Here is a 23,842-nt window from a genome sequence, read left to right as displayed (position 1 = left end):
CTTTTGCTTTTTGTTTTACTTTCATTTTACTTAGCTAGGACTTTATTATTTCAGAAAGATGAAAGGGAGAAAAATTTATTTTTGGTTTTCAATTTTATCTTAAAGTGTAACTGTTGAGGGGCCCCTGAGTTGTTCAGTCAGTTGAGTGTCTGACTGTTGATTTTGGTTTAGGTCATGATCCCAGGGTCTTGGGATCGAGCCCCGTGTCAGGCTCTGAGTTGAGTGTGAAGCCTACTTAAGATTCTGTCTGTCTCCCACTGCCCCTGTCCCCACTGTACACTATTTAAAAAAAAAACAAAACACCAAAAAAAAAAAAAAACCCAAAAAAAGATCGACTATTGAGTCAACCAAAATTACTCATTCAGTCCCCAAAATGACATTTTTTAGAAATTTTATTTGCATTTTAGATTTTTTTAAATGTTTATTTATTTTTGAGAGAGAGAGGGAGAAAGAAAGAGAGCAGGGGAGGGGGCAGAGAGAGGGAGACACAGAATCTGAGGCAGGCTCCAGGCTCTGAGTTGTCAGCACAGAGCCTCATGTGGGGCTCAAACTCATGAACCTTGAGATCATGACCTGATCTGAAGTTGAATGCTCAACCGACTGAGCCACCCAGGTGCCCCTTATTTGTATTTTGTTGGGTTTTATATCAGGACAATTTAGAATTTTAATTTCTGAACAATATTGAGAAGAAAAACAAAACATAATCCAAATCTGTCTTCTTAAATAGTGAGGAAAAGGGTGAAGAGTTTTAGAAATATGAAACTAGCAGTATGTGGAATGCACAAATTTCTTTTAAATAAGTAAACAATATTTTAGTGTAGGTTTTTATTTCCATATGTGATTCACATCTATTTTCCTGAGAGATAACTTTGAGGCATTGATAAACCTTGATCATTAGGCAGGAAAGAGCCTTGTGGGACACATAACACAAGGCTTTTGAGAAGATAAACTATCTTTCTCTTCTTTTCATCAGTTGGCACCAGAGATTATTAGAGAAATATGGAGACAGTGTACCACCCATATTCCATTAAGAAAAGTTAGGTCCTAGTTCTTGGAATATCCCTAATTACATTTATTCATTTGTCTCTTAAATTTACATATATTTGAAGTTTTAAAAAAATACACAATTTAGATGTTGTGATGGTAAGACTTTTGGGACACTATAGTATTCCTGTCACCTTTCAGCCAGTGTAATTTTAGTTGAGTGATAATTTATTCATTTAAAATTAGCTTAGTGAAAGAAAGGAGCAAACTTAGAAAATCTGTGAATAACAGTTACTCAGCAATTAAAATTATTTTCACTATATAGCTTAAGAAACTGATTTAGAAAGTACATTTTCTTAAAAGTTTATTTTGTGTGAGCGAGAGTGAGAGAGAGAGAGCATGAGAGTGGGTGAGGGGCAGAAAGAAAGGGAGAGAAAGAATCCTTTGCTGACAGCACTGAGCCCCATTCAGGGCTCGATCTCAGGGACCATGAAATCATGACCTGACCTGAACCAAGAGTCAGACGCTTAACCAACTGAGCCATGCAGGTGCCCCATAAATGGCATTTTATTTTACTTACTGTTATTGTTTACATACTAAGGAAAAATTGGATAGACTGTAAAATGACAGGGTTTTTTTTAGCACTTTCTTCCATATTGAGTTAGTATGAAGGATGAAATGTATACCTTTATATATTTCTTGTGAAAATTTAGAATATTTTGAAATTCTGGCTAGCCATGGAATTTCCATGACAGTGCTAACTTATTTAATTGTACACCAAAAGGTAGCTTAGGTATTATGAACTTAATCACCACTACCTGGATTTGTACTCTGGAAGGCTCTTACAGAGAGCTTTTTCTTCAAGGTAACCAAATTGCATGAGTTGCAAATGGTTGTTGAAAGATGTTTGGGCTGTGGCTATGTGTTGTGAAGAGCTGAGTGTACTAAGGGCATTGCTAAGTGTTTAGTTATGTACTTTTCTAATAAGATGTTTTCATCAGGATTACAGAGTATGATGAATTAGGACAATTAAGCACCATTTGCTCTTTTCTTTTTTAAGTTTATTTATTTATTTTGGGGGGTGGGGAGAACCAGCAGGGGAGGGACACAGAGAAAGAGGGGGACAGAGGATCTGAAGTGGCCTCTGACCTGACAGCAGAGAACCCGATATGGGGCTTGAACTCACGAACCATGAGATCATGACCTGAACCGAAGTTAGATGCTTAACCGACTAAGCCACCCAGGAGCCCAGGACAATTATGCATCATTTGAAAGGATACTTTATAACTTTGAGGAAGACTTCAGTAATAGGAAAATTAAAGTGATTTTCTTCTCACTGTGTACCTACTACGTGCCAGGACTTATACCAACTGCTTTACATCTAATTTATTTCATTTAGTCTTAACAACTTTGTAAGGTAGGTTTTCTCCTAATTTTAGAGATGAAAAGATCAATGCTAAGGGGAATAAATTATAGTAAATAGCTTGCCTAAATTATATTATTAGGTGCCAAAGTCAAAACCTGACCCCTATTTTTTTTCTGACTCTAGAGTCCTTGTTCTTAACCCCTGTACCAGTGCTTTTCACTCCTCTGAAATTTAATTTTTTCGTAAGTAAAGTAGGAATTGGACTTTATTACGTATTATCTGTGAGATCTAAATTATTGACCTTTAAATATTCTACTTATTCTTTAATTTTTTTTCTTGTGGTATTTTGTTCACGTTATAATAGAGTACTGTCTCACTGAAAGATCTACCACGGTAGAGATGCTGAGGGTAGTGGCTGGAATCTTCTGAGGACTTCAAGGGCTCTCTAGGGCTCTTGTGCTTTAGAGTTGCGGGTTCTGCTGCAGCTTGGTATATCATCTTTTCAACCAGTTTTGGGGTCAATTTTGATATTTTTATCTTCTAGGAAAAACTTGGCAGCTATTTGTTTAACCATTTAACTTTTTCTCTTCTAGGAAAGACTTTCAGATGTTTGTTTCAGCTATTTGTTAACATGTTTGTCTAACTTAAAAGGTCTCATTTATCCTCCAGGGTTCTTTTTTCATATCTCCTTTGCTTTTTTCTTTCTTTAAATAAACCATACAAGAATAGGATGATGATCATTTATTACTCAGAAGAGAATTGTAATCTTTAAAAATTTTCCCTTTGCTTGCTGATATTTGTATTTTTTGTTGTTGTTGATTATTCTCTTCAGCACTTTGTACAAAAGTAATCTTTTATGGACTGCATCGCTCCTATTTGGAGGGACCGCTTTTTTAAGGGACTCAACATTCTAAAACATACTTAAACATAATATAGTCAGGCATTTAAACAGAGATACTACATGATAGTTGACATTTCTTTGATGTGTCTCCTTATGTGCCACAAATTTTCTCTGCTTAAATACTACAGTTTTTGGATTATTTTATTATGAGCCACATTTTAGAATTCAGTAATTATAGGGGACCATAAAAATAGTATATTATCAATTCTTAAAATGATTTATCAAGTTAGTATATCAGATTCTCTCATCTCTTAAAAGCAAATAAAACTTATTTACATTAAGGTATTGATCTGGAAAATAATAGTTCTAACCTGAAATAGTTCTAGCCTCTGCTAGCATTCCTATATTTTCCCTAAAATATTGAGAAACACAAGATGAGTTTTTTTTTTTATTGAATTATAGTTGAAGTTTTTTAGTGAGTGAAGTTTTTTATTTCATAGCAATTTCTAGTGTGAGGTCAGATAAAAGAAATCTTGAGACTCCTTAGTGGTCCTATATTACTTACATTCCTACTTCAGATCCAAGATATTAAGGAGGGTTCTGTCAGGCGTCAGATACACAAAGCTCACAATGGCAACTAGGATCCTTGGAGATTTAAATCATATGAGAAGGTAGAAAAATATATCTGCCTTCTCCTCCTTATAATTGGTGGTTATGCTAGATAGCTAACTTCTTTCCCACTTTTTCTTTACTCAAACTCTGAGTTTAGGGGATTGTATTTACTACCTGCCTTTGCTTTTACATCATACATACTACTTTTTTTTTTAATGTTTATTTATTTTTGGGGGGGAGAGAGAGAGACAGAGCATGAGCGGGGGAGGGGCAGAGAAAGGGAGACTCAGATTCCGAAGCAGGCTCCAGGCTCTGAGCTGTCAATAGAGAGCCTGATGTGGGGCTTGAACTCGTGAACCATGAGATCATGACCTGAGCCAAAGTCAAATAAATGCTCAACCGACTGAGCCACCCAGGCGCCCCTATGTCATACATACTACTTAATCATTGCAATATTTTTTTGTGGAGGTTCTGCCGGAAAATGCATATTTTCAAGAATTTCCTGCGGTATCTATAGAAAAGCTCAGTTATCTGGATCCTCTGGCAACTTAGTATTAAGGATACCTGTAATGGAATGAAATAAAGAAACCAAAAGATAATAGGCCCAGGTTCTTCTACTAGGAAGAGTTATACCTTCAGCCATTTAATTTTTCTGAGATTTCAATTCTTCATATTTAAAATAAAGGTAAGACTAAATTATTTTAAAGTTTTCAAGATCTGAAATTCCATGCTGTCTAGAACATAGTGAAAAGAACATAATGCCTCTGTGTAGTGAAAATGAGTACCTCTAGGTACTACAGCAAATATAACAAAGTACAGGGAAGCTCACATGTTTCACTTAAATAGAAGCACTCAGGCCCTTTCTAAGTGTTTTTTGTTGTTTCTCACAAAGAGTCAATAAAGTGTTGCAGGTGACATATTGATAAAGTCAGGGGGACATCTGATGAAGAGGAGATAGGAAAACTTAAAAAAATCAGTAACAAGAACTAAAAACCAATACAGTAATTTGGTTTGGGTTGTCAGTTCAGGGCCAAATAATTGCCTAAGGGCGTCATTATAGTGTGGCAAAGTGTATAAGGTGTTTGTAAAAACAGTTGGCTAACCAAGAGAAGATTATATTATCCTCTTCCGTTTAAGGAGATAGCAGGCTTTTATGTAGTACATTTTGATGTGAACACCAATTTTAAAAAGTGTGGAGCTTTAAAAATACACTTTAATTATCTAGACATTTGATTTGTTGGCTCCTTCCTTGGTGCTGTTATATAAAGCATATATATTATAATCACTATATGTGCTGTTTTACTTATGGAATCTATCATTACCACAGATGCAATCTGAATGATGTCTTTCCTGTTGGATTTAGCATTTCTCATTTGCCAATTACAAGTATGTAATTATTTATCAAGAACCTTTCTGTTGAATGAGAAGAATAAAGATTTCTTGAATTGGTTTAAAGTACTCTGTGTTTTTAATAACTATTGGGGAAAAAGCATTTTTTGAGAAAAAGTGATTAAACTTTTAAGCACCCCAATAGCATCCATTAGTTTAGTTAAAGCCGTTACTGTGGCAGGCTAATCTGCGCCAATTTATAAGACACTAGTACTTCTAAAAATAAAAAAAAGAATGTGTTCATACAGAATTTTGAGTGTTTATGGGTTGATTTCTAGAGTGGTATAGATGAAAATGTTTGAAAATTCAACTTCCTAGAATACATTTTTCACTGCAAACCTCAGTACAGTACAGTGTTTGTTATTTTGTGTGACAGGATACCCAGAGTTATATTGACGAATGTCCTGGGAACGGAGTTAGGAAGAAAATACATAAAGACCTCATCTGTAACTGAGGCCAGTTTGGGTGATACAGACAACTTGCAATCAGAGCAGCTTTCTTCATCATCTGATGGCAGCCTAGAGTCTTGTCAAAATCTAAATCCTCACAAGAGCTCCTTTTTATCTGAAAGGTATGTTTAGTGATAACTTTACTCAAAATAAATAATATATTTACTCTAATGAGCCTCTCTATTCTTCCCCCCATAGATGCATTATTCCTAACAGTGAGGCAGATGTGCTCTGTTGGCTAGTGTGACTTTTCTCCCCTGGTGGCTCGAGATGGCTGTTGGAACCAACAGTCTGTGGCTAATAATCAGTTTCAGAAAGTACACTGTACTTGTGTTTTGGGAAAATAGATGTAGACTTTAATGAAAATTTAGTTACCTATTTCAGTATTTCAATTTATGTGATATAATTAAGATTTGTTCCTCTGACATTTTTCTGTTCCTCTTCCTCCTCTTTCCTATTTATCCATCTGGCCATCTATTGGTCTGTTCATTCAACCATCTCTCCATCTTGACATAGTCACTGTTTTTATATCCAGATTCTAGAACTAGACCTGGCATTTAGTCCTCAGTAAATATTTGCTGAATGAATTGCTGAATGTGTTCCTCAAAAAAATGGTTTGAGATTCCATTAACAAACATGGCCTGCTGAGCCAGTGAGAGAAATGGAAATCTGAAGTTGCTTTTGTTTTAACCTATAGGAGATGCTTCTGTGGGGACTGTAAATAAAAGAAATTGTGGGATAAAGCTAAGGGATGTCAGTTAATAAATACTACTAAATCTCTTAACTTTCTTTTACCATGAACTTCTCTTTTTAATTTCTTGCCTTGTTGCTAGTACAATAAAGTAGTTTTGATCTCAGTGAAAAATTATTGATCCAATCTTGTTTTTTGTTTTGTTTTGTTTTTTTAATTTTCCCTGAACCATCCAAAGGTAACTTCTAGTTTGTATTTCTCTTGTAAGCCTAATTACATTAAAGAGTATTTATAGCTGACTTTTTAAAGATTTTTAATAAATTTTTTACATTTCTAACGCACTTTATTTTTATAAACTCTGTTTATTTCTTATGAATTTATAAATTTTACAAATTTTTCTCCTTTTGGAGAATATTTTATGTTTCACATCAGTTCTACTTAGTGAATTATTAATGGCAATTTTAACTTTATACTTTATTTGGTCTTTTTCTGAATTTACCAGAAGAACTGAGTTTCAGTGTCATTATCCAATTAATAATGTATTTAATGTATAAATTAAGGTATAATTAGAGATGTTAGAAATGTACTTATCAGTTTGTAATATAGTTATTTTGTTTCTGCCTCCTCTACTAGTCCATGAGTTCCTTAAGGAGAAGCATTATGTCTTAATTACATTTATGCCCAGTGCTTAGCTAAAATACATACTTTAATTTTGTGCACTTGGATTAATGTTCATGTCATTTAATCTCGAGCTTTGGTTTCCTGAGTTGGAAGAAGAGAAATGACCTTCGACCTTATACATCACATAGTTATTTATTATCTTTTTAATAAATATCACGTCAGAATTCTTTGTGCACGTAAAACATCATGCATTTAAAAATTTTGTTATTGATGATACTTTCTATAGAAAAAGTCACTTATTATGTACTGTCCCTGTGGAATTCAAAAGACATCAGTGCACATTCATACTGTTAAAAAAAATAGCACTATTATGAGGATTCAATGGAACCATCAAATTATAATCTGTACTGTACAGGTTTTATACCAATTTGGGGCTAAGATTTAATAATAATAAGTCTCAAATTTCTAGTTGTTCCTAAAATCTATTCAGTGAGAATTCTAGCTCTCTTCAAGTTCTTCCTAAATATTTATGAAATTTCCAGGTGGTATTTGATGTGGGCTCTGAAAATTCATTTTCTTGGTGGTTATTTGCTTTGTTTGTTGCATTTAGAATAGGCATAGACTTTGGAGCCAGACATCAGTATTGCAAACATGCTGATTTACCTTGGGCAAGTTACTTTGATCTTTAAAACACAGATAGTAACACACATCTTAGAAGATTATTGTGCGGATTTAAGGAGATAACTATGTGATGTTCTTAATATAATGCTTGAAATTTAATAGGTGGTAGTCATTATTTTTGTGTCTCTCTTATTGATACTTTTATCAAAAGTACCATTAAAGGCTGGTGCTATATGTTGATGCTACTGAAGTCTTCTATGGTGAGGATGCTAGTGTCTGATCCTGAGATCACTGTTACTCCATTACCATTACCAGTACTGCCAAGGCAATTGTCACAGCCATACTAAGTATTACCATTTGGTTTAAGGAGGAGTACTGTACTCCTTAAACCAAGCTTTAGTTCTCTTTTCCCTTAAGATGAGTTCACTTTGAGGAGAATCCAGAGTGCCCTATGGAAATAAATTGCACGTGTGGCCATACCATCACTTGAGTTAGATGTGCCCCATTAGAACTCACTATAGCATGGACAGGATAGGCTCAAGGATGGGACTCTTGTTGTAACCAGCCTCTTTCCAGCCTGCCTATTTCAATCAATTATTGAAATATAAATTATGTAGATCTTTTTAGGAGACACATGTTCTGACATTATTGTAATTGTTGTTATTGCAGAGAATGTGGTAAACATGTCAGCTCTTTGTTACAAAGATAGAATGTCGAATAACAACTAAAAATTGGTGGGTGGGAGAATGGAGGCTATGACTGAAAACTGAGGAAGTTTTCTTTGAAAACCTAGCACTTATGCCCCTTATGATATTTGTGGAAAAGTGTTTTATAAAGGCTAAAAGTCTATTTATATATTTTTGAGAGAGAGAGAGAGAGAGAGAGAGAGAGAGAGAGGAGGGGGACAGAGAGGGAGACAGGATCCAAAGCAGGCTCTGTGCTATGGCAGAGAACCTGATGCAGGGCTTAAACTAACAAACTGCCAGATCATGGCCTGAGCCTAATTTGGCTGCTTAACTGACTGAGCCACCCAGGTGCCCCAAGGCTAAGAGTCTTATTTTAGCCTTAGCCTGTCTTTAGTGTTCAGAACTGTTATTGTTGACTATAATAATAACTTAAATGGACTTATGCAGGAAAAAGAAATTGTGTTTTATGCCCAAAATAAAGGAATAGTAAAAAAACATCACGAATGAATAGGAAATTTGAATTAAAATGATCTCTTTGAAGTAGCATATTTGTTTTTTCTAGTTGGCAATTAATTATTTTAAAATACTTAATTATTAAACTTTATATTATCCTTTAAAAACTTTTAACTAAAATTTGTTAAGTATTTGTGATATTATACTGTGATAAATGAAATTCATCTCAGTCTGTTTGCTTAATTTCTTTCTCTGGTGCCTCAGTTTACCTCATATGTAAATCACAATAATACGTAGGTATGCTGGAGAATAAAGAATTAGCTTTTCTCTTTTAATTTGATAACTTGCCAATAAATATATTGAGATATATCTACTTTTACAAATATGTATTTCCTTATGAGTGGACATTTAGGGTATTTTTCATTTTTTGTCTGTACAGCTTTGGTACAGTAAGTTTGTGTATTTTTATAAATTCTTACTGTGCCATTCATTTAACCAGAATTAAGTGTTATCATTGAAAATTTTTTTCAGGGGCACCTGGGTGGCTCAGTGGTTAAGCGTCCGACTTCAGCTCAGGTCATGATCTCACGGTCCGTGAGTTCGAGCCCTGCGTCGGGCTCTGTGCTGACAGCTCAGAGCCTGGAGCCTGTTTCAGATTCTGTTTCTCCCTCTCTCTCTGCCCCTCCCCTGTTCGTGCTCTGTCTCTCTGTGTCTCAAAAATAAATAAACGTTAAAAAGAAAATTTTTTTCAGACTCTATTGATAAATATAACTTTACATAAAATTGTTTTCATTTCAGCCACTTTTTATTTTTAGTGAAGATGGATTTTGTATTTTTTATATAAGTTTTCTCTGTAGTCTTTGTATGTATTCAGGTGTTCTGCTTCTTACTGACTTGTAAGAACTCTTAATAAAGGTATTAACTCTTTGTTACCAGTGTGTTGGAAAAAATTTTTCAAGTTTCCTGTTTGTTAATTTTACTTTGTTTATAGTATCTTCTGTAGTATAATTTTTTTAAATTTTATTTTATAAAAAATATGTTAAGGCTTGACCCCTGTGTTTTGGTTTATCCTTGGAAAGACCTCTTCAACCCCAAGTACAGAAATAGGTTAGTCAACCGGTGTCTTAATTTGTGATGATGTAGATGAGGTGACAGATCCAGAACAACAGTCTGGGTATCACTTTCCTAATTGAAGTTCTAATTCCTTTTTTTTTTTTGCCTCTCTGTAGTCTGGTATAAATGTCTTTGGATGGTTGGGTGGCTTTCACCTTTTTGCTCTTGTGAATAACACTGTTATGAACACTGGTATGCAGGCATCTCTATCCCTACTTATAAGTTCTTTTGCATATCTACCCAGAAGTGGGATTTCTGGATCATATAGTAATTCTATTAGTAATTTTTGAGGCACCACCATTACTCTTTTGTATAGTAGCTGCACCATTTTACATTGCCATTAGCAGTGGTTAGGGGGTCCCAATTTCTCCACATCCTTGTTAAAACTTGTTTTCTGTTTTTATGTAATAGTCATCCTAATGGGTGTGACATGATAGCTCATTGTGGTTTTGTTATGGGTTTCCCTAATGATTAGTGATGCTGAGCATCTTTTCATGTGCTTATTGGCCGTTCATATATCTTCTTTGGAGAAATGTCTGTTCAAGTCCTGTGCCCTTTGATGAATTAGGTTGTGTTTTACTTTTGAGTTTTAGGAGTTCTCTATATATTCTGAATATTAATTTCTTGTCAGAAATATGATTTTGAAATATTTTCTCCCATTGTTCTCTGACCATATGATATGAAGTTAGAAATTATTAATGGAAGGAAAACTGGGAAACTCACAAGTTTGTGGAAATTAACATACTTAAAGCAACCAATGGGTCAAAGAAGAAATCACAAGGAAATTAAAAAATGGTTAAGAATGAAAGAAAATGAAAATATAGCATATCAAAACATATGGTATGCATTAAAAGCAGTGCTAAAGGCAAAATAAATGTATAGCTGTAGATGCTTACATTAAAAAAGAAGAAATATCTCAAATCAACAACCTGACTTTACAACTTAAGGAACTGGAAAAAGAATAGTTTTGCCAGATACAGGATTTCTAGTTGACAGGTTTTTTTATTCAGTACTTTGAATATACCAACCCAATGCCTTCTGACTACTATGGTTAGTGATGAGAACTCTCATAATCATATGGAGTGTCCTTGGTATGTGATGAGTCCCTTCTTTCTTGGTGCCTTCAAGATTCTTTGTCTTTGTCTTCTGACAACTTGATTATAATGTTTCTTGGTACAGGTCTCATTGAGTTTATTCTGCTTATAGTTCTTTGGACTTCTTGGATGTTTGTATTCATGTCTTTCATCAAATTTGGAATTTTTTTGTGATTATTTATTTCACTAATTTCTCTTCTCCTTTATTTTTTCTCCTACTGAGATACCAGTATTGCATATATTGGTCTGCTTGTTGTTGTCCCACAGGTCCCTTAGGCTCTATTCACTTTTTTCAAAATTTTTTTGATCCTCAGATTTGATAATTTCCATGATCATATATTCAAGTTCTCTTCCTGTCCTTCCTTCCCTTTCCCTTTCCCTTTCCCTTTCCCTTTCCCTTTCCCTTTCCCTTTCCCTTTCCCTTTCCCTTTCCCTTTCCCTTTCCCATTCCCATTCCCATTCCCATTCCCATTCCCCTTCCCAAACTCAGGGTTGATGATGGACTATTTCTTCTGCCGGTTCGAATCTGCTTTTTTAAAGTTTATTTAAGTAATCTCTGTGCCCAATGTGGGGCTTGAACTCATAACCCCAAGAGTAAGAGTCTCATGTTCTCCCAACTGATCCAGCCAGGTGCCCCATGAGTTTTTAATTTTAGTTATTATACTTTTTAACTCCAGAATTTCATTTTGATTTATTTATATATTTTGCTTCTTGATATTTTTGTTTACCCATTAATCATTTTCTTGACTGTCCAAGACTTCCTTTTTTTTTTTTTTTTTTGTAGCTTTTTGATGATCTTTAAGACAGTTGTTATAATGTCTTTTTCTTCTCTTGAGTCTGCTTTCTGAATTTTTTTCAGGGACATGTTCTGTTGATTTTTTTTTTTTTTCATTTTGAATCATCCATGGTTTCCTGTTTGTATGCCTTGTGATTTTTTTGGTGTTGTTGAAAATGCAACATTTCAATCTTATTATGTGGTAAGTCTGGAAATCTGATTCTTCCCCTTCCCAAGGGTTTGCTGCTTTTTTTCTTCCCTCCCTCCCTCCCTCCCTTCTTTCCTTCCTTCCTTCCTTCCTTCCTTCCTTCCTTCCTTCCTTCTCCTCTTTCTCTCCCTCCCTCCCTCTTTCACTCTTTTCCTTCCTTCTTCTCTCTCTCTCTCTCTCTTGTTCTTTATTGTTCACATGACTCTGTTCCACACATCAGCTTGATGTATAAATAGAAGATCTTCCCAGGTCCTTTATAAGCTTGGTCTTTTTGTAGTAATTTTTTTTTTTAATGTTTATATTTGAGAGAGACAGGGAAAGAGAGTGCGCAAGCAGGGGAGGGGCAGAGAGACTGAGACAGAATCTGAAGCAGCCTCTGGGCTCTGAGCTGTCAGCACAGAGCACGATGTGGAGCTCACACTCAGGCTCACACTCACAAACCGTGAGATCAGGACCTGAGCTGAAGTTGGACACTTAACTGACTGAGCCACCCAGGCACCCCTTGTAGTAATGTTTGTGCCTTTCTGAATTCCCTCATGTATGTGATTACTTTCTAACAATCACAATCCTTAAATGTTTGGTTTCCAAAAAGAGAAAAGGGGAAAAATTAAAGGGGGGAGTAGATAAAACAAAATAGGTCTAACCCTTTAAGTCTCTTGGAAGTCATAAGTGTTATAACAATGGTGGTGGTTGCTGCAACACTGGCTGCCTTTCTCTATGTCTGCTCATCCATGAACAGAAACAGCAATCAGTGATCAGAATACAGATACCCAATATTTGGAGAATAAGGTTCTTCTTGCCTACCTTGGTGATTGCAAGCCTGTGCAAACTATTTTAAGAACTCAAGCTTTGCTGCTTACTTTGTTGCTAGGGGTAGGGGACTGGGTCACTGCTACCACTGTTGGAGCTCAAATTGACCGAAATTAACTGTAACTTGCGGTTGAATCTTTTGACTAGTAGTTGCAGGCCTTCAATAGACTCTAGAATCCCAAAATAGTTGCACAGACAGATTCTGCTAGTGTAGATGTTGTGTAGGTGGGAGGATGGTAGGTGGTTCTGACTCCACAGTCTTCCTGTGATCACTTGGTATATGTTTTATAGTTTACTGCACAGGGATCCTTGAGTTATTCTTGGTATCTGAATTTTTTAGTGCTTATAAATGATGTAAAAATTTCCATGTTCTTGAATAGTGTTGAAAATGCAGCAAATACTATATAATATTTTTTATTATAAGAGAATAATATAGGTTAGTAATTTTATATAGTTTTTTTATTTAAAATTTTTGGCCTAGTTTAATATAACCATTATGAGTTGTTTTGTTAATAATAATTATTATGAGTTAGAGTATTGTGTGTATAAAGATTTAATTCATTCCCTGGCTATTTTAATTAATACCAAATTGCTTTCCCAGTGTTTTCTATCAATTTATTTTTAAAAATTAATTTTGCTGATATATTATTGACAGAACATTGTATTAGCTTTAGGTATACAATGTCACCATTTTATGTATGTTTATATTGTGAAACTAGAGAGAGAGCACGCACAAGTGGGGGAAATGAGCAGAGGGAAAGAAAAAAGAATCTTAAGCAGGTTCCATGCTCAGTGTGGAGCCCAGTTTGTGGCTTGATCCCTTGACCCTGGGATCATGACCTGAGCTGAAATCAAGAATCGGATGCCCAACTGACCCAGCCACCCAGGTGCCCCTATATTGTGATATTAATACAATAAATTTAGTTAACATTCATCAGCGTGCATATAGTTATTAAATTTCTTGTGATGAGAACTTTGAAGATCTACTGTTTTAGCAGCTTTCAAATACACAATACACTGTTGTTTACTATGGTCACTATGCTGTATGTATGTTACACCCTTAGCACTTACTTGTCTTAATACTAGAAACTTGTACCTTTTTAATACCTTCTCTTCTCTCCAACCCCCCCCCCCCCATTCCCTAAAACTACCAATCTATTGACTGTATCTAGATGTGTGGGGTTTTTTTTTGACTAAAACAGTTGACAATTTTATTTTCACATTTCACAATACAAATAAAAATTGATAATTGCTTTTTCTTTTTGTTCCACTACTTCCCTGCCAAAACAATTCTGTCTTTGATAGGAAGGGAGAGCAAGTCTTCCTTGTCATGCTGTTAGAAAACACCCAGAGTCACAGCACCATGATCTACTGGTGAAGTAGAACATGTAATATAAAATGGATATAAAGATGTTCACATTTCTCCTTATCAGTCTTGTTGACTCTTTCCTGGCCAACTAGGCACTATCATGGGATAGGTAGGGAGGTCTCATCATTGGGGGCTCAGGCATAATTGGCAATTGGCCTCACATAGGTGGCCTCATTCCAGGAGCAGGTCCCACTGGCATCATCCCAGGAGGAGGAGGACCCATCATTGGCATCATGGAAGGGCCCCCCATATGAGGTGCTGGCATCATACCAGGGCAAGGAAGACCCAAGAGACTGGGAGGAAGTGGGATCATTGCCCCTTAGGAGGAGGAACAGAGAATCAAGTAGGAGATATCTTTCCTCGTTGAAATGTAGCAGCTGCTTTGTTGATCAGGCTCTGAGCCTGCTCTTCCATCCATTTCTGATAGTAGTCTTTCACATTCTCTTTGTGTTTCCTACCACTGCTCTGTGTCTTTCTCACAGATGGAGAGTCATGGTTGAGGTATGTGTTGCAGTAGTTACAGTAGAACTTAGATGTGTTGCTCTGTAGGCCATTGGCCAGTCCCTCCCATTTTTTTTTTCAAGGTTTTACACAAAAGTGAGATCATACAGTATTTGTCTTTCTCTTTTTGATTTATTTCACTTGGCATAATGCCCTCAAGTTCCATCCATGTTACTGTATATGTCAGGCTTTTTTTTTTTTTTTTTTTTTGTGGCTGAATAGTATTCCTGTGTATGTGTCTTATATTTTCTTCATCCATTCATCTTTTAGTGGACATTTAGGTTGTTTCCATGTCTTGTCTGTTGTAAATTGCACTGCACTGAACATTGGGGCACAGATATCTTTTTGAGGTAATGATTTTGTTTTCCCAAGCATAAATACCCAGAAGTGAAAAAGCTGGAACATATGTCAGTTCTATTTTTAATTTTTTTCCTTTAAAAAAAAATTTAAATTCAAGTTAGTTATATTTGTTAATATAGTATAGTGTTGGTTTCAGGAATAGAATGTAGTGGTTCATCACATATATATATATATATATATATATACACACACACACACACACACACACACACACACACACACACATATATGTATATATAGACACACACACACACACATGCACACACACAAACACCCAGTGCTCATCCCAACAAGTGCCCTCCTTAATGCCCATCACCCATCTAGCCCATCCCCCCACCGACCTCCCCTCCAGCAACCCTCAGTTTGAGCTCTGTCTTTAAGAGTCTCTTATGGTTTACCTTCTTGTCTGTTAAAAACTAATTTTTCTGTCCCTTCCCCTGTGTTCATCTGATTTGTTTCTTAAATTCCACATATGAGTGAAATCATATTTGTCTTTTCTCTGACTTATTTTGCTTAGCATAATGCACTCTAGTTCCATCCACATTGTTGCAAATGGCAAGATTTCATTCTTTTTGATCACCAAGTAATATTCCATTGTGTATATGTATGTGGGTGTGTGTAAATATATATATAATAAATAATAATATATTTATATTATACTTATTTATATTATAATATCATATTTATATAATAATATTATATAATAATATATAATATAATATATTTATATTATATTATAATATATTTATAATAAATAAATATATATAATAAAATATATATATATATATACACATACATACACATACACACACACACACACATACATACACAACCTGTTCTTTATCCATTTATCAGTTGATGGACATTTGGGCTATTTCCATAATTTGGCTATTATTGGTAGTGCTGCTGTAAACATCAGGGTGCATTGTGCACCTTTGATTCAGCATTTTTGTATCTTTTGGATAAATACCTAGTAGTGCAATTGCTGGGTCGTAAGGTAGTTCTATTTTTACCTTCTTGAGGAACTTCCATACTGTTTTCCAGAGTGGCTTCACTAGTTTGCATTCCCACCAGCAGTGCAAAAGGGGAACCCCCTTTCTCTGCATCCTTGCCAACGTCTCTTGTTGCCTGAGTTGTTAATTTTAGCCATTCTGATGGGTATGAGGTGGTATCTCGTGGTTTTGATTTATATTTCCTTGATGAGTGAAGTTGAACATCTTTTCATGTGTCTGCCGGCTATCTGGACGTCTTCTTTGGCAAAGTGTCTATTCATGTCTTCTGTCAAGTACTGCATTGGATTATTTGTTTTTTGGGTGTTGAGTTTGATAAGTTCTTTATAGATTTTGGATACTAACCATTTATCTGGTACGTCATTTGCAAATATCTTCTCCCATTCTGTAGGTAGCCTTTTAGTTTGTTTGAGTGTTTCCTTCACTGTGCATAAGCTTTTTATCTTGATGAGGTCCAGTAGTTCATTTTTGTGTCTTATATTTTCTTCATCCATTCATCTTTTTCCATCCATCCATCATCATTTTCACTTTTGTTTCCCTTGCCTCCGGAGACATGTCTAGAAAGAAGTTGCTGTGGCCGAGGTCAAAGAGGTGGCTGCCTGTTTTCTTCTCTATGATTTTGATGGTTTCCTGTCTTAACATTTAGTTCTTTCATCCATTTTGAGTTTATTTTTGTGTATGATGTAAGAAAGTGGTCCAGTTTTATACTTCTGCATGTGGCTGTCCAGTTTTCCCAGCACCATTTGCTGAAGAGACTATCTTTTTTCCATTGGATATTCTTTCCTGCTTTTTCAAAGATTAGTTGGCCGTATATTTGTGGGTCCTTTTTGGGGCTCTCTCCTCTGTTCCATTGATCTCTGTGTCTGTGTTTGTGCCATTACCATATTGTGTTGATGATTATAGCTTTGTAATACATTTTGAACTCCGGAATTGTGATGCCTCCAGTTTTGGTTTTCTTTCTTTCTTTCTTTCTTTCTTTCTTTCTTTCTTTCTTTCTTTCTTCCTTCCTTCCTTCCTTCCTTCCTTCCTTCCTTCCTTCCTTCCTTCCTTCCTTCCTCTTTTTTTTTAAAATTTTTAACGTTTATTTATTATTGAGAGACAGAGAGAGAGCATGAGCATTGGAGGGCAGAGAGAGGAGGAGACACAGAATCTGAAGCAGGCTCCAGTCTCCGAGCTGTCAGCACAGAGCCTGATGTGGGACTCAAACTCACAAACCACGAGATAATGACCCGAGCCGAAGTTGGATGCCCAACTGACTAAGCCACCCAGGCACCCCCAGATTTGGTTTTCTTTTTCAACACTACTTAGGTTATTTGGGGTATTTTCTGGTTCCATACAAATTTTAAGATTGTTTGTTTTAGTTCTGTGAAGAACACTGGTGTTGATAGGGGTTGCATTGAATGTGTAGATTACTTTGGGTGGTATAAACATTTTAACAATATTTGTTCTTCCAATCCATAAGCATAGGATGTTTTTCCATTTCTTTGTATCTTCAGTTTCTTTCATAAGCTTTCTATAGTTTTCAGCATACAGATCTTTTACCTCTTTGGTTAGGTTTATTCCTGGATATCTTAGGGTTTTTGGTGCAATTATACATGGGGTCGATTCCTTGATTTCTGTTTCTGCTGCTTCATTATTGATGTATAGAAATGTAACTGATTTCTGTATGTTGATTTATATCCTGCAACTTTACTGAATTCATGTATCAGGTCTAGCAGGTTTTCTATGGAGTCTTTTGGGTTTTCCACATAGAGTATCATGTCATTTGCGAAGAGTGAGAGTTTGACTTCTTCCTTGCTGATCTATATGCCTTTATTTCTTTTTGTTATCTGACTGCTGAAGCTGAGACTTCCAATACTATGTGAACAACAGTGGTAAGAGTGGACATCCCTGTCGTGTTCCTGACCTTAAAGGGAAAGCTCTGAGTTTTTCCCCATTGAGGATATTAGCTGTGAGTCTTTCGTATGTGGCCTTTATGATGTTAAGGTATATTTCTTGAATCCCTACTTTCTTGAGGGTTTTTATCAGGATAGGATCCTGTATTTTGTTAATTGCTTTTTCTGTATCTATTGAGAGGATCATATGGTTCTTATCCTTTCTTAGTTAATGTGGTGTATCACATTGATTGACTTACAAATATTGAATCAGCCCTGCAGCCCAGGAATAAATCCCACTTGATCATGGTGAATAATTCTTTTAATGTACTGTTGGTTCAGTTTGCTAGTATCTTGTTGAGAATTTTTATATTCATGTTTATCAGGGATATTGGCCTGTAATTCTTCTTTTTACTGGGATCTTTGTCTTGTTTTGGAATCATGGTAATGCTGGCTTCATAGAATCAGTTTGGAAGCTTTCCTTCCATTTCTGTTTGTTGAGAAGAATAGGTATTAATTCTTCATTAAATGTCTGATAGAATTCCCCTGGGAAGACGTCTGGCTCAGGACTCATGTTTGAAATTTTTGATTACTGATTCAGTTTCCTTGCCTGTTAATGGGTCTGTTCAAACTTTCTATTTCTTCCTGTTTTGGTTTTGGTAATTTGTATGTTTCCAGGTATTTGTGCATTTTTTCCAGATTGTGCAGTTTGTTGAAATATAATTTTTCATAGTATTCTCTCATAATTGTTTATATATCTGTGGTATTGGTTGTGATCTCTCCTCTTTCATTCATGATTTTATCTGTTTGGGTCCTTTCTGTTTTCTTTTTGATAAGTCTTTTCTTTTTGAAAAGTCTGGCTATGGGTTTATCAATTTTGCTTATTCTTTCAAAGAGCCAGCTCTTAGTTTCGTTGATATGTTCTACAGTTGTTTGTTTGTTTGTTTCTATATCGTTTATTTCTGCTCTAGTCTTTATTATTTACCTTCTGCTAGCTTTAGGCTTCATTTGCTGTTTCTTTTCTTTACATCTCTAGATGTAAGTTTAGATTGTGTATTTGGGACCTTTCTTGCTTCTTGAGATAGACCTAAATTGCAATATACTTTCCTCTTAGGACTGCCTTTGTTACATCCTAAAGGATTTGGACTGTGTTGTTTTCATTTTCGTTTGCTTCCATGTATCTTTTTATTTCTTCTTTAATTTCCTGGTTAACCCATTCATTCTTTGGTAGGATGTCCTTTAACCTCCGTGTATTTGAGAGTTTTCTAAATTTTTTCATGTGGTTGGTTTCACGTTTCATATTGTTGTGGTCTGAAAATATGGATGGTATGATCTCAATCTTTTTATACCTGTTGAGGGCTGATTTGTGACCCAGTATGTGATCTGTTGTGGAGAATGTTCCATGAACATTTGAGAAGCATGTGTATTCTGTTGTTTTAGGGTGAAATGTTCTGATGATATCTGTTAAATCCATTCAGTCCAGTGTGTCATTCAAAGCCATGTCTTCCTTGTGGATTTTCTGCTTAGATGATCTGTCCATTGTTGTTAGTGGGGTATTAAAGTCCCCTACGATTACTGTGTTATTATCAATTAATCTCTTCATTTTTGTGATTAATTGATTTATATATTTGGATGCATCCAAGTTGGGGGAATAAATATTTACAATTGTTAGATCTTGATGGATAGACCCTTAATTATGATTTAGTGCCCTTCCTCATCTCTTGATGCAGTCTTTTTTTTTTTTCTTCAATGTTTATTTATTTTTGAGAGAGAGAGACAGAGTGCGATCAGGGAGGGATAGAGAGAGAGAGGGAGACACAGAATCTGAAGCAGGCTCCAGGCTCTGAGCTGTCAGCACAGAGCCCGACGCGGGGCTCAAACCCATGAACTATGAGATCATGATCTGAGCTGAAGTTAGCCCAGATTAAGCCACCCAGGCGCCCCTGCAGTCTCTGTTTTAAAATCTAGTTTGGTGTAAGTATGACTATTCTGGATTTCTTTTGATGTCCATTAGCATGATGTTCTACATTCTACATTAGCATGATGTCCTACATTAGCAGGATAGTTCTACATCCCCTTATATTCAATCTGCATGTGTCTTTAGGTCTAAAATGAGTCTCCTATAGGCAGCACATAGATGCATCTCTTTTTTTTTAATTCATTCTGATACCCTGTGTCTTTTGATTGGAGCATTTAGTCTATTTACATTCAGAGTGGTTTTTGAAAAATAGGGTTTAGTGCCATTGTATTAACCTGTAAAGTTGTGTTTCTGGTGATGTTCTATGGTCATTTGTAATCTTTGTTTCTTTGGTCATCTTCTTCTCCTTTTTTTTCCCCCCTCTACTCAGTCCCCCTTAAAATTTCTTACAGGGCTGGTTTAGTGGTCATGAACTCCTTTAGTTTTGTTTGTCTGGGAAACTCTTTATCTTGCCTTCTATTCTGAATTACAACCTTGCTGGATAAAGAATTCTTGGTTGCGTATTTTTCCTCTTCAGCACACTGAATATTTCCTGCCACTTCCTTCTGGCCTGCCAGGTGTCAGTGGACAAGTCTGCTAATCTTATGTGTCTACCCTTTTGGTTAAGGATGTGTTGTCCTTAGCTGCTTTCAGAATTCTCTCTTTATCTTTGTATTTTTCAAGTTTCATTATGATATGTTGTGGTGTTGACCCATTTTTTTTTTATTTTGAGGGGAGTTTTCTGTGCCTCTTGGACTTGAATATCTGTTTCCCTCCCCATATTAGGGAAGTTCTCAGCTATAGTTTGTTCAAATAAATCTTCTGTCCCTTTTTCTCACTCTTCTTCTGGGAGTGCTATGATATGGATGTGACTTCATTTTATGGAATCACTAAGTTCTCTAACTCTCCACTAGTGATCTAATAGTTTCCTTTCCCTCTTCTTTTCAGCTTCATTATTTTCTATAATTTTATCTTCTTTCTCACTATTCTGTACTCTGCTTCTTCAATCCTTGTGACTATATCCACTTGGTTTTGCATCTCAATTATAGCATTTTTTATTTTAGCCTGACTAGTTTTTAGGTCTTTGATCTCCACAGCAAGAGTTTGTCTGGTGTGTTCTATGCTTTTTTCAAGCCCAGCTAGTAATCTTATAACTGTTATTCTAAATTCTTGTTCAGATATATTCCTTATATCTCTTTTGAGCAAGTCCCTGGCTGTGATTTCTTCCTGACCTTTCTTGTGGGGAGAATTTTTCCATCTTGTCATTTTTGCTGTTTCTGTCTTTTGTGTGTTTTAAAAGTATGTTATGTTTCCTCACCTGAGAATAATGCTGTATTAAAAAGAAGTCGTACGCTGACCAGAGCCTGGCACTTCACGAAGTGTTTATGGTGTATGGTGTGTGCATTCTGCTATTGTGTTTTGGCTGCTCTTTCCCACTGGCCAGTCTTCTGCAGAGCCCCAACTTGCTTGCATTGGGAAGTGTTTGGATGTTTAACTAGGTGTGCTTTGATTTGTGTGTTAAAATAAGCCTAATGAAGCTGATTTGTTTGTTAAGAAAAGCCTGGAAAAAAGGAAAAAAAAAAAACCAAACCTGATCCCAAAAAAAGGAAAAGAAAAGGGAAAAAAATCCAACCAGAGAATCAAAAAACTTTAAGATTGATTCCAAAGAAAAAGAAAGGGAAAAAAAAAAAAGAAGCCTGATCCAATAAAAAGAAAAAAAAAAGAGATAAAAAAATAACAAACAAGAAATTCTTAGCCTGATTCCAATAGAAAAGAAAGAATAAGGAAGACAAAAAAGAAAAAATGATTAGCCTTGGTCTATTTCCGTTAGAACTGCAGGTGATGTTATGAAGCACTCAATTTCAGTACACTTGGTGCATGTGAGGTGCTGACTGTCCTGGTCTTCTGGAGGAGAGGCCCCTGTGTTGGCTCAGAGTCAGTCTTGCCCTGGGAGTAAGCAGTTTCTTGGCATAAGCAGGCTCAGTGCTAACAGTCGATCTCATGAACCACTAGATCATGACCTGAGCTAAAACCAAGATTTGGAGGCTTAACTGACTACTCCATCTAGTCACCCCAAAACTGGAAGTCTTAATGGACCCTGTACCGCCTCCCTGTTCCCGGGTAGAGCCTCTCTACACTGTGTCTGAAGTCCTTTTTCTTTGAAAAATAGTCCCACGCCTGTGCAGTGTGTGGAATCTATGGTGTAGCACCGCTAAAAGCAGCAAAGGTTCTCTTTCTTGTTGTTTCTCTGTCCCCTGTTAACGAAAGACCTTTTGTTGGCACCTACAAGGTCTTGTGTCCCTGGGAGGGAACCTCTTCCAAAAATACTCCAGGAAGGGGAATGTTCCCTTCCAGTGCACCCTGGAGATCCCTACACCACACTATGCGCTCTGGCTCCACCTCCTTCCTCCCTAGCAGTGCATGCCCCAGCTACATTCTGGAGAAAATCACTCACTTCCAAAATCAGTTTGAACTCCAAAGTCTCTTTGTGAAAAAAACCCTGTGACACTCAATACTTCTTGCTCCCCAGTCCATGGTCCAGAGAGGTTTTCATCTTGTGCAAAGAAGATGCCATGCTTTCCCAAATCCTCTCACTTTTTCTCCCTTTTGTGTTTGCATGGAAAGGGTTTGCTCCCCCTCATGGCACCGCCATTTTTTTCTTCCCCAATTCACTTCCACATGCCTTGCACCTGCTACTCTGTCTTCCTCCAACCATGGAGATTCTTCTGCCATTCCACAGATCGATTTCCTGGGTGTTCCGCTTGATCTCACCTCAATACAGCTGTGATTGAGGGACTAGAAAAACCCAGTCTTCTTCTACTTCTCCACCATCTTAACTACTCCCTTATTTTTATTTTTTTTGAGGAACCCATACTATTTTCGACAGTAGTGCACCAATTTACATTTTCATCAAGATTGCCCAGGGGTTCCTTTTTCCCTACGTTTTAGCAAGGTGTGTTATCGAGTTTTTTTTTTTTTTAATGATAATCACTCTGACAGGTGTGAGGTGATATCTCATTGTGGTTTTAATTTGCATTTCCCTGCAATTAGTGATATACCATTAATGCATTACTTTTCATGTACCAGTTGGCCATGTATAGGTCTTCTTTAGAAAAGTGTCTGTTCAGTTTCTCTGCCAATTTTTTAATAGAATGTTTTCTATTGAGTTGTATGAGTTCCTTATATATTTTAGATATTAACCCCTTATTAGATGTATGGTTTGCAAATATTTCTCCCATACCATGTATTGCCTTTTCATTTTGTTGATAGTTTCATTTGGTTTGCAGAAGCTTTTTAGTTTGATGTAGTCTCACTTGTTCATTTTGCTTTTGTGGCCTTTGTTTTGGTATTAATTCCAAATAATCATTGCCAAGACTGATGTCAACAAGCTTACCCCCATGTTTTCTTCTAGGACTTAAATGGTTTTATGTCTTACATTTAAGGTTTTAATTACTTTTGATTTGATTTTTTTTTTTTATGGTGCAAGATAGGGATCCAGTTTTGTCCTCTTGCAAGTGGCTGTCCCATTTTCCCAACACTATTAGTTGAAGAGACTCTCCTTTCCCTCTTGTATATTTGTATCTCTTTTGCCATAAATTAATTGACCATATATATGTGGATTTATTTCTGACTCTTGATTCTATTCCTTTGACCTGTATGTCTATATTTAGGCCATCCCATACTGTTTTGATTAATATAGCTTTGTAATGTAGTTTAAAATCAGGAAGTGTGATGATCCCAGCTTTGTTGTTCTTTCTGAAGATTTCTTTGTCTATTTGGGGTCTTTGGTGGTTACGTATAGATTTTAAGATAATTATATTTCTATGAAAAAGGGCATTGGAATGTTGGTAGGGATTGCATTGAATCTTAGGTTGCTTTGTGTATGGTGGACATTTTAACACTCTTAATTCTTCCCATCCATGAGTATGGAATGTCTTTCAATTTATTTCTGTCATCTTCGTGGTGGTTTTTTGTTTTGTTTTGTTTTGTTTTGTTTTGTTTTTTTTCCATCAGTGCCTTAAGGTTTTTGTGTATAGTTCTTTTTTTTCCTTGGCTAT

At 36.0% G+C, this 23,842-nt stretch overlaps 1 protein-coding gene and 1 pseudogene across 16 annotated transcripts in view; one reads left to right on the top strand and one right to left on the bottom strand.

Annotated features, from left to right (window-relative positions):
• SENP7 (SUMO specific peptidase 7) overlaps nucleotides 1-23,842 on the top strand; it is a 149,842-nt gene that overhangs the window by 76,528 nt on the left and 49,472 nt on the right. For 10 of the 16 annotated variants that reach the window (XM_053220782.1, XM_053220776.1, XM_027077642.2 and 7 more), the window contains one exon: nucleotides 5,569-5,763. The exons of the other annotated variants lie outside the window; for them this stretch is intronic. In XM_053220782.1, coding sequence (XP_053076757.1) covers nucleotides 5,569-5,763 — 195 coding nt within the window. The remainder of the gene's footprint in view (nucleotides 1-5,568; nucleotides 5,764-23,842) is intronic. 16 annotated transcript variants of the gene reach the window in all.
• LOC106986690 (U1 small nuclear ribonucleoprotein C-like) lies at nucleotides 14,143-23,184 on the bottom strand (annotated as a pseudogene).

The sequence above is a fragment of the Acinonyx jubatus genome, chromosome C2 (genome assembly GCF_027475565.1).
Source record: "Acinonyx jubatus isolate Ajub_Pintada_27869175 chromosome C2, VMU_Ajub_asm_v1.0, whole genome shotgun sequence".
Classification (NCBI taxonomy): Eukaryota; Metazoa; Chordata; class Mammalia; order Carnivora; family Felidae; genus Acinonyx; species Acinonyx jubatus.
This window is presented reverse-complemented; position numbering and strand designations above follow the sequence as displayed.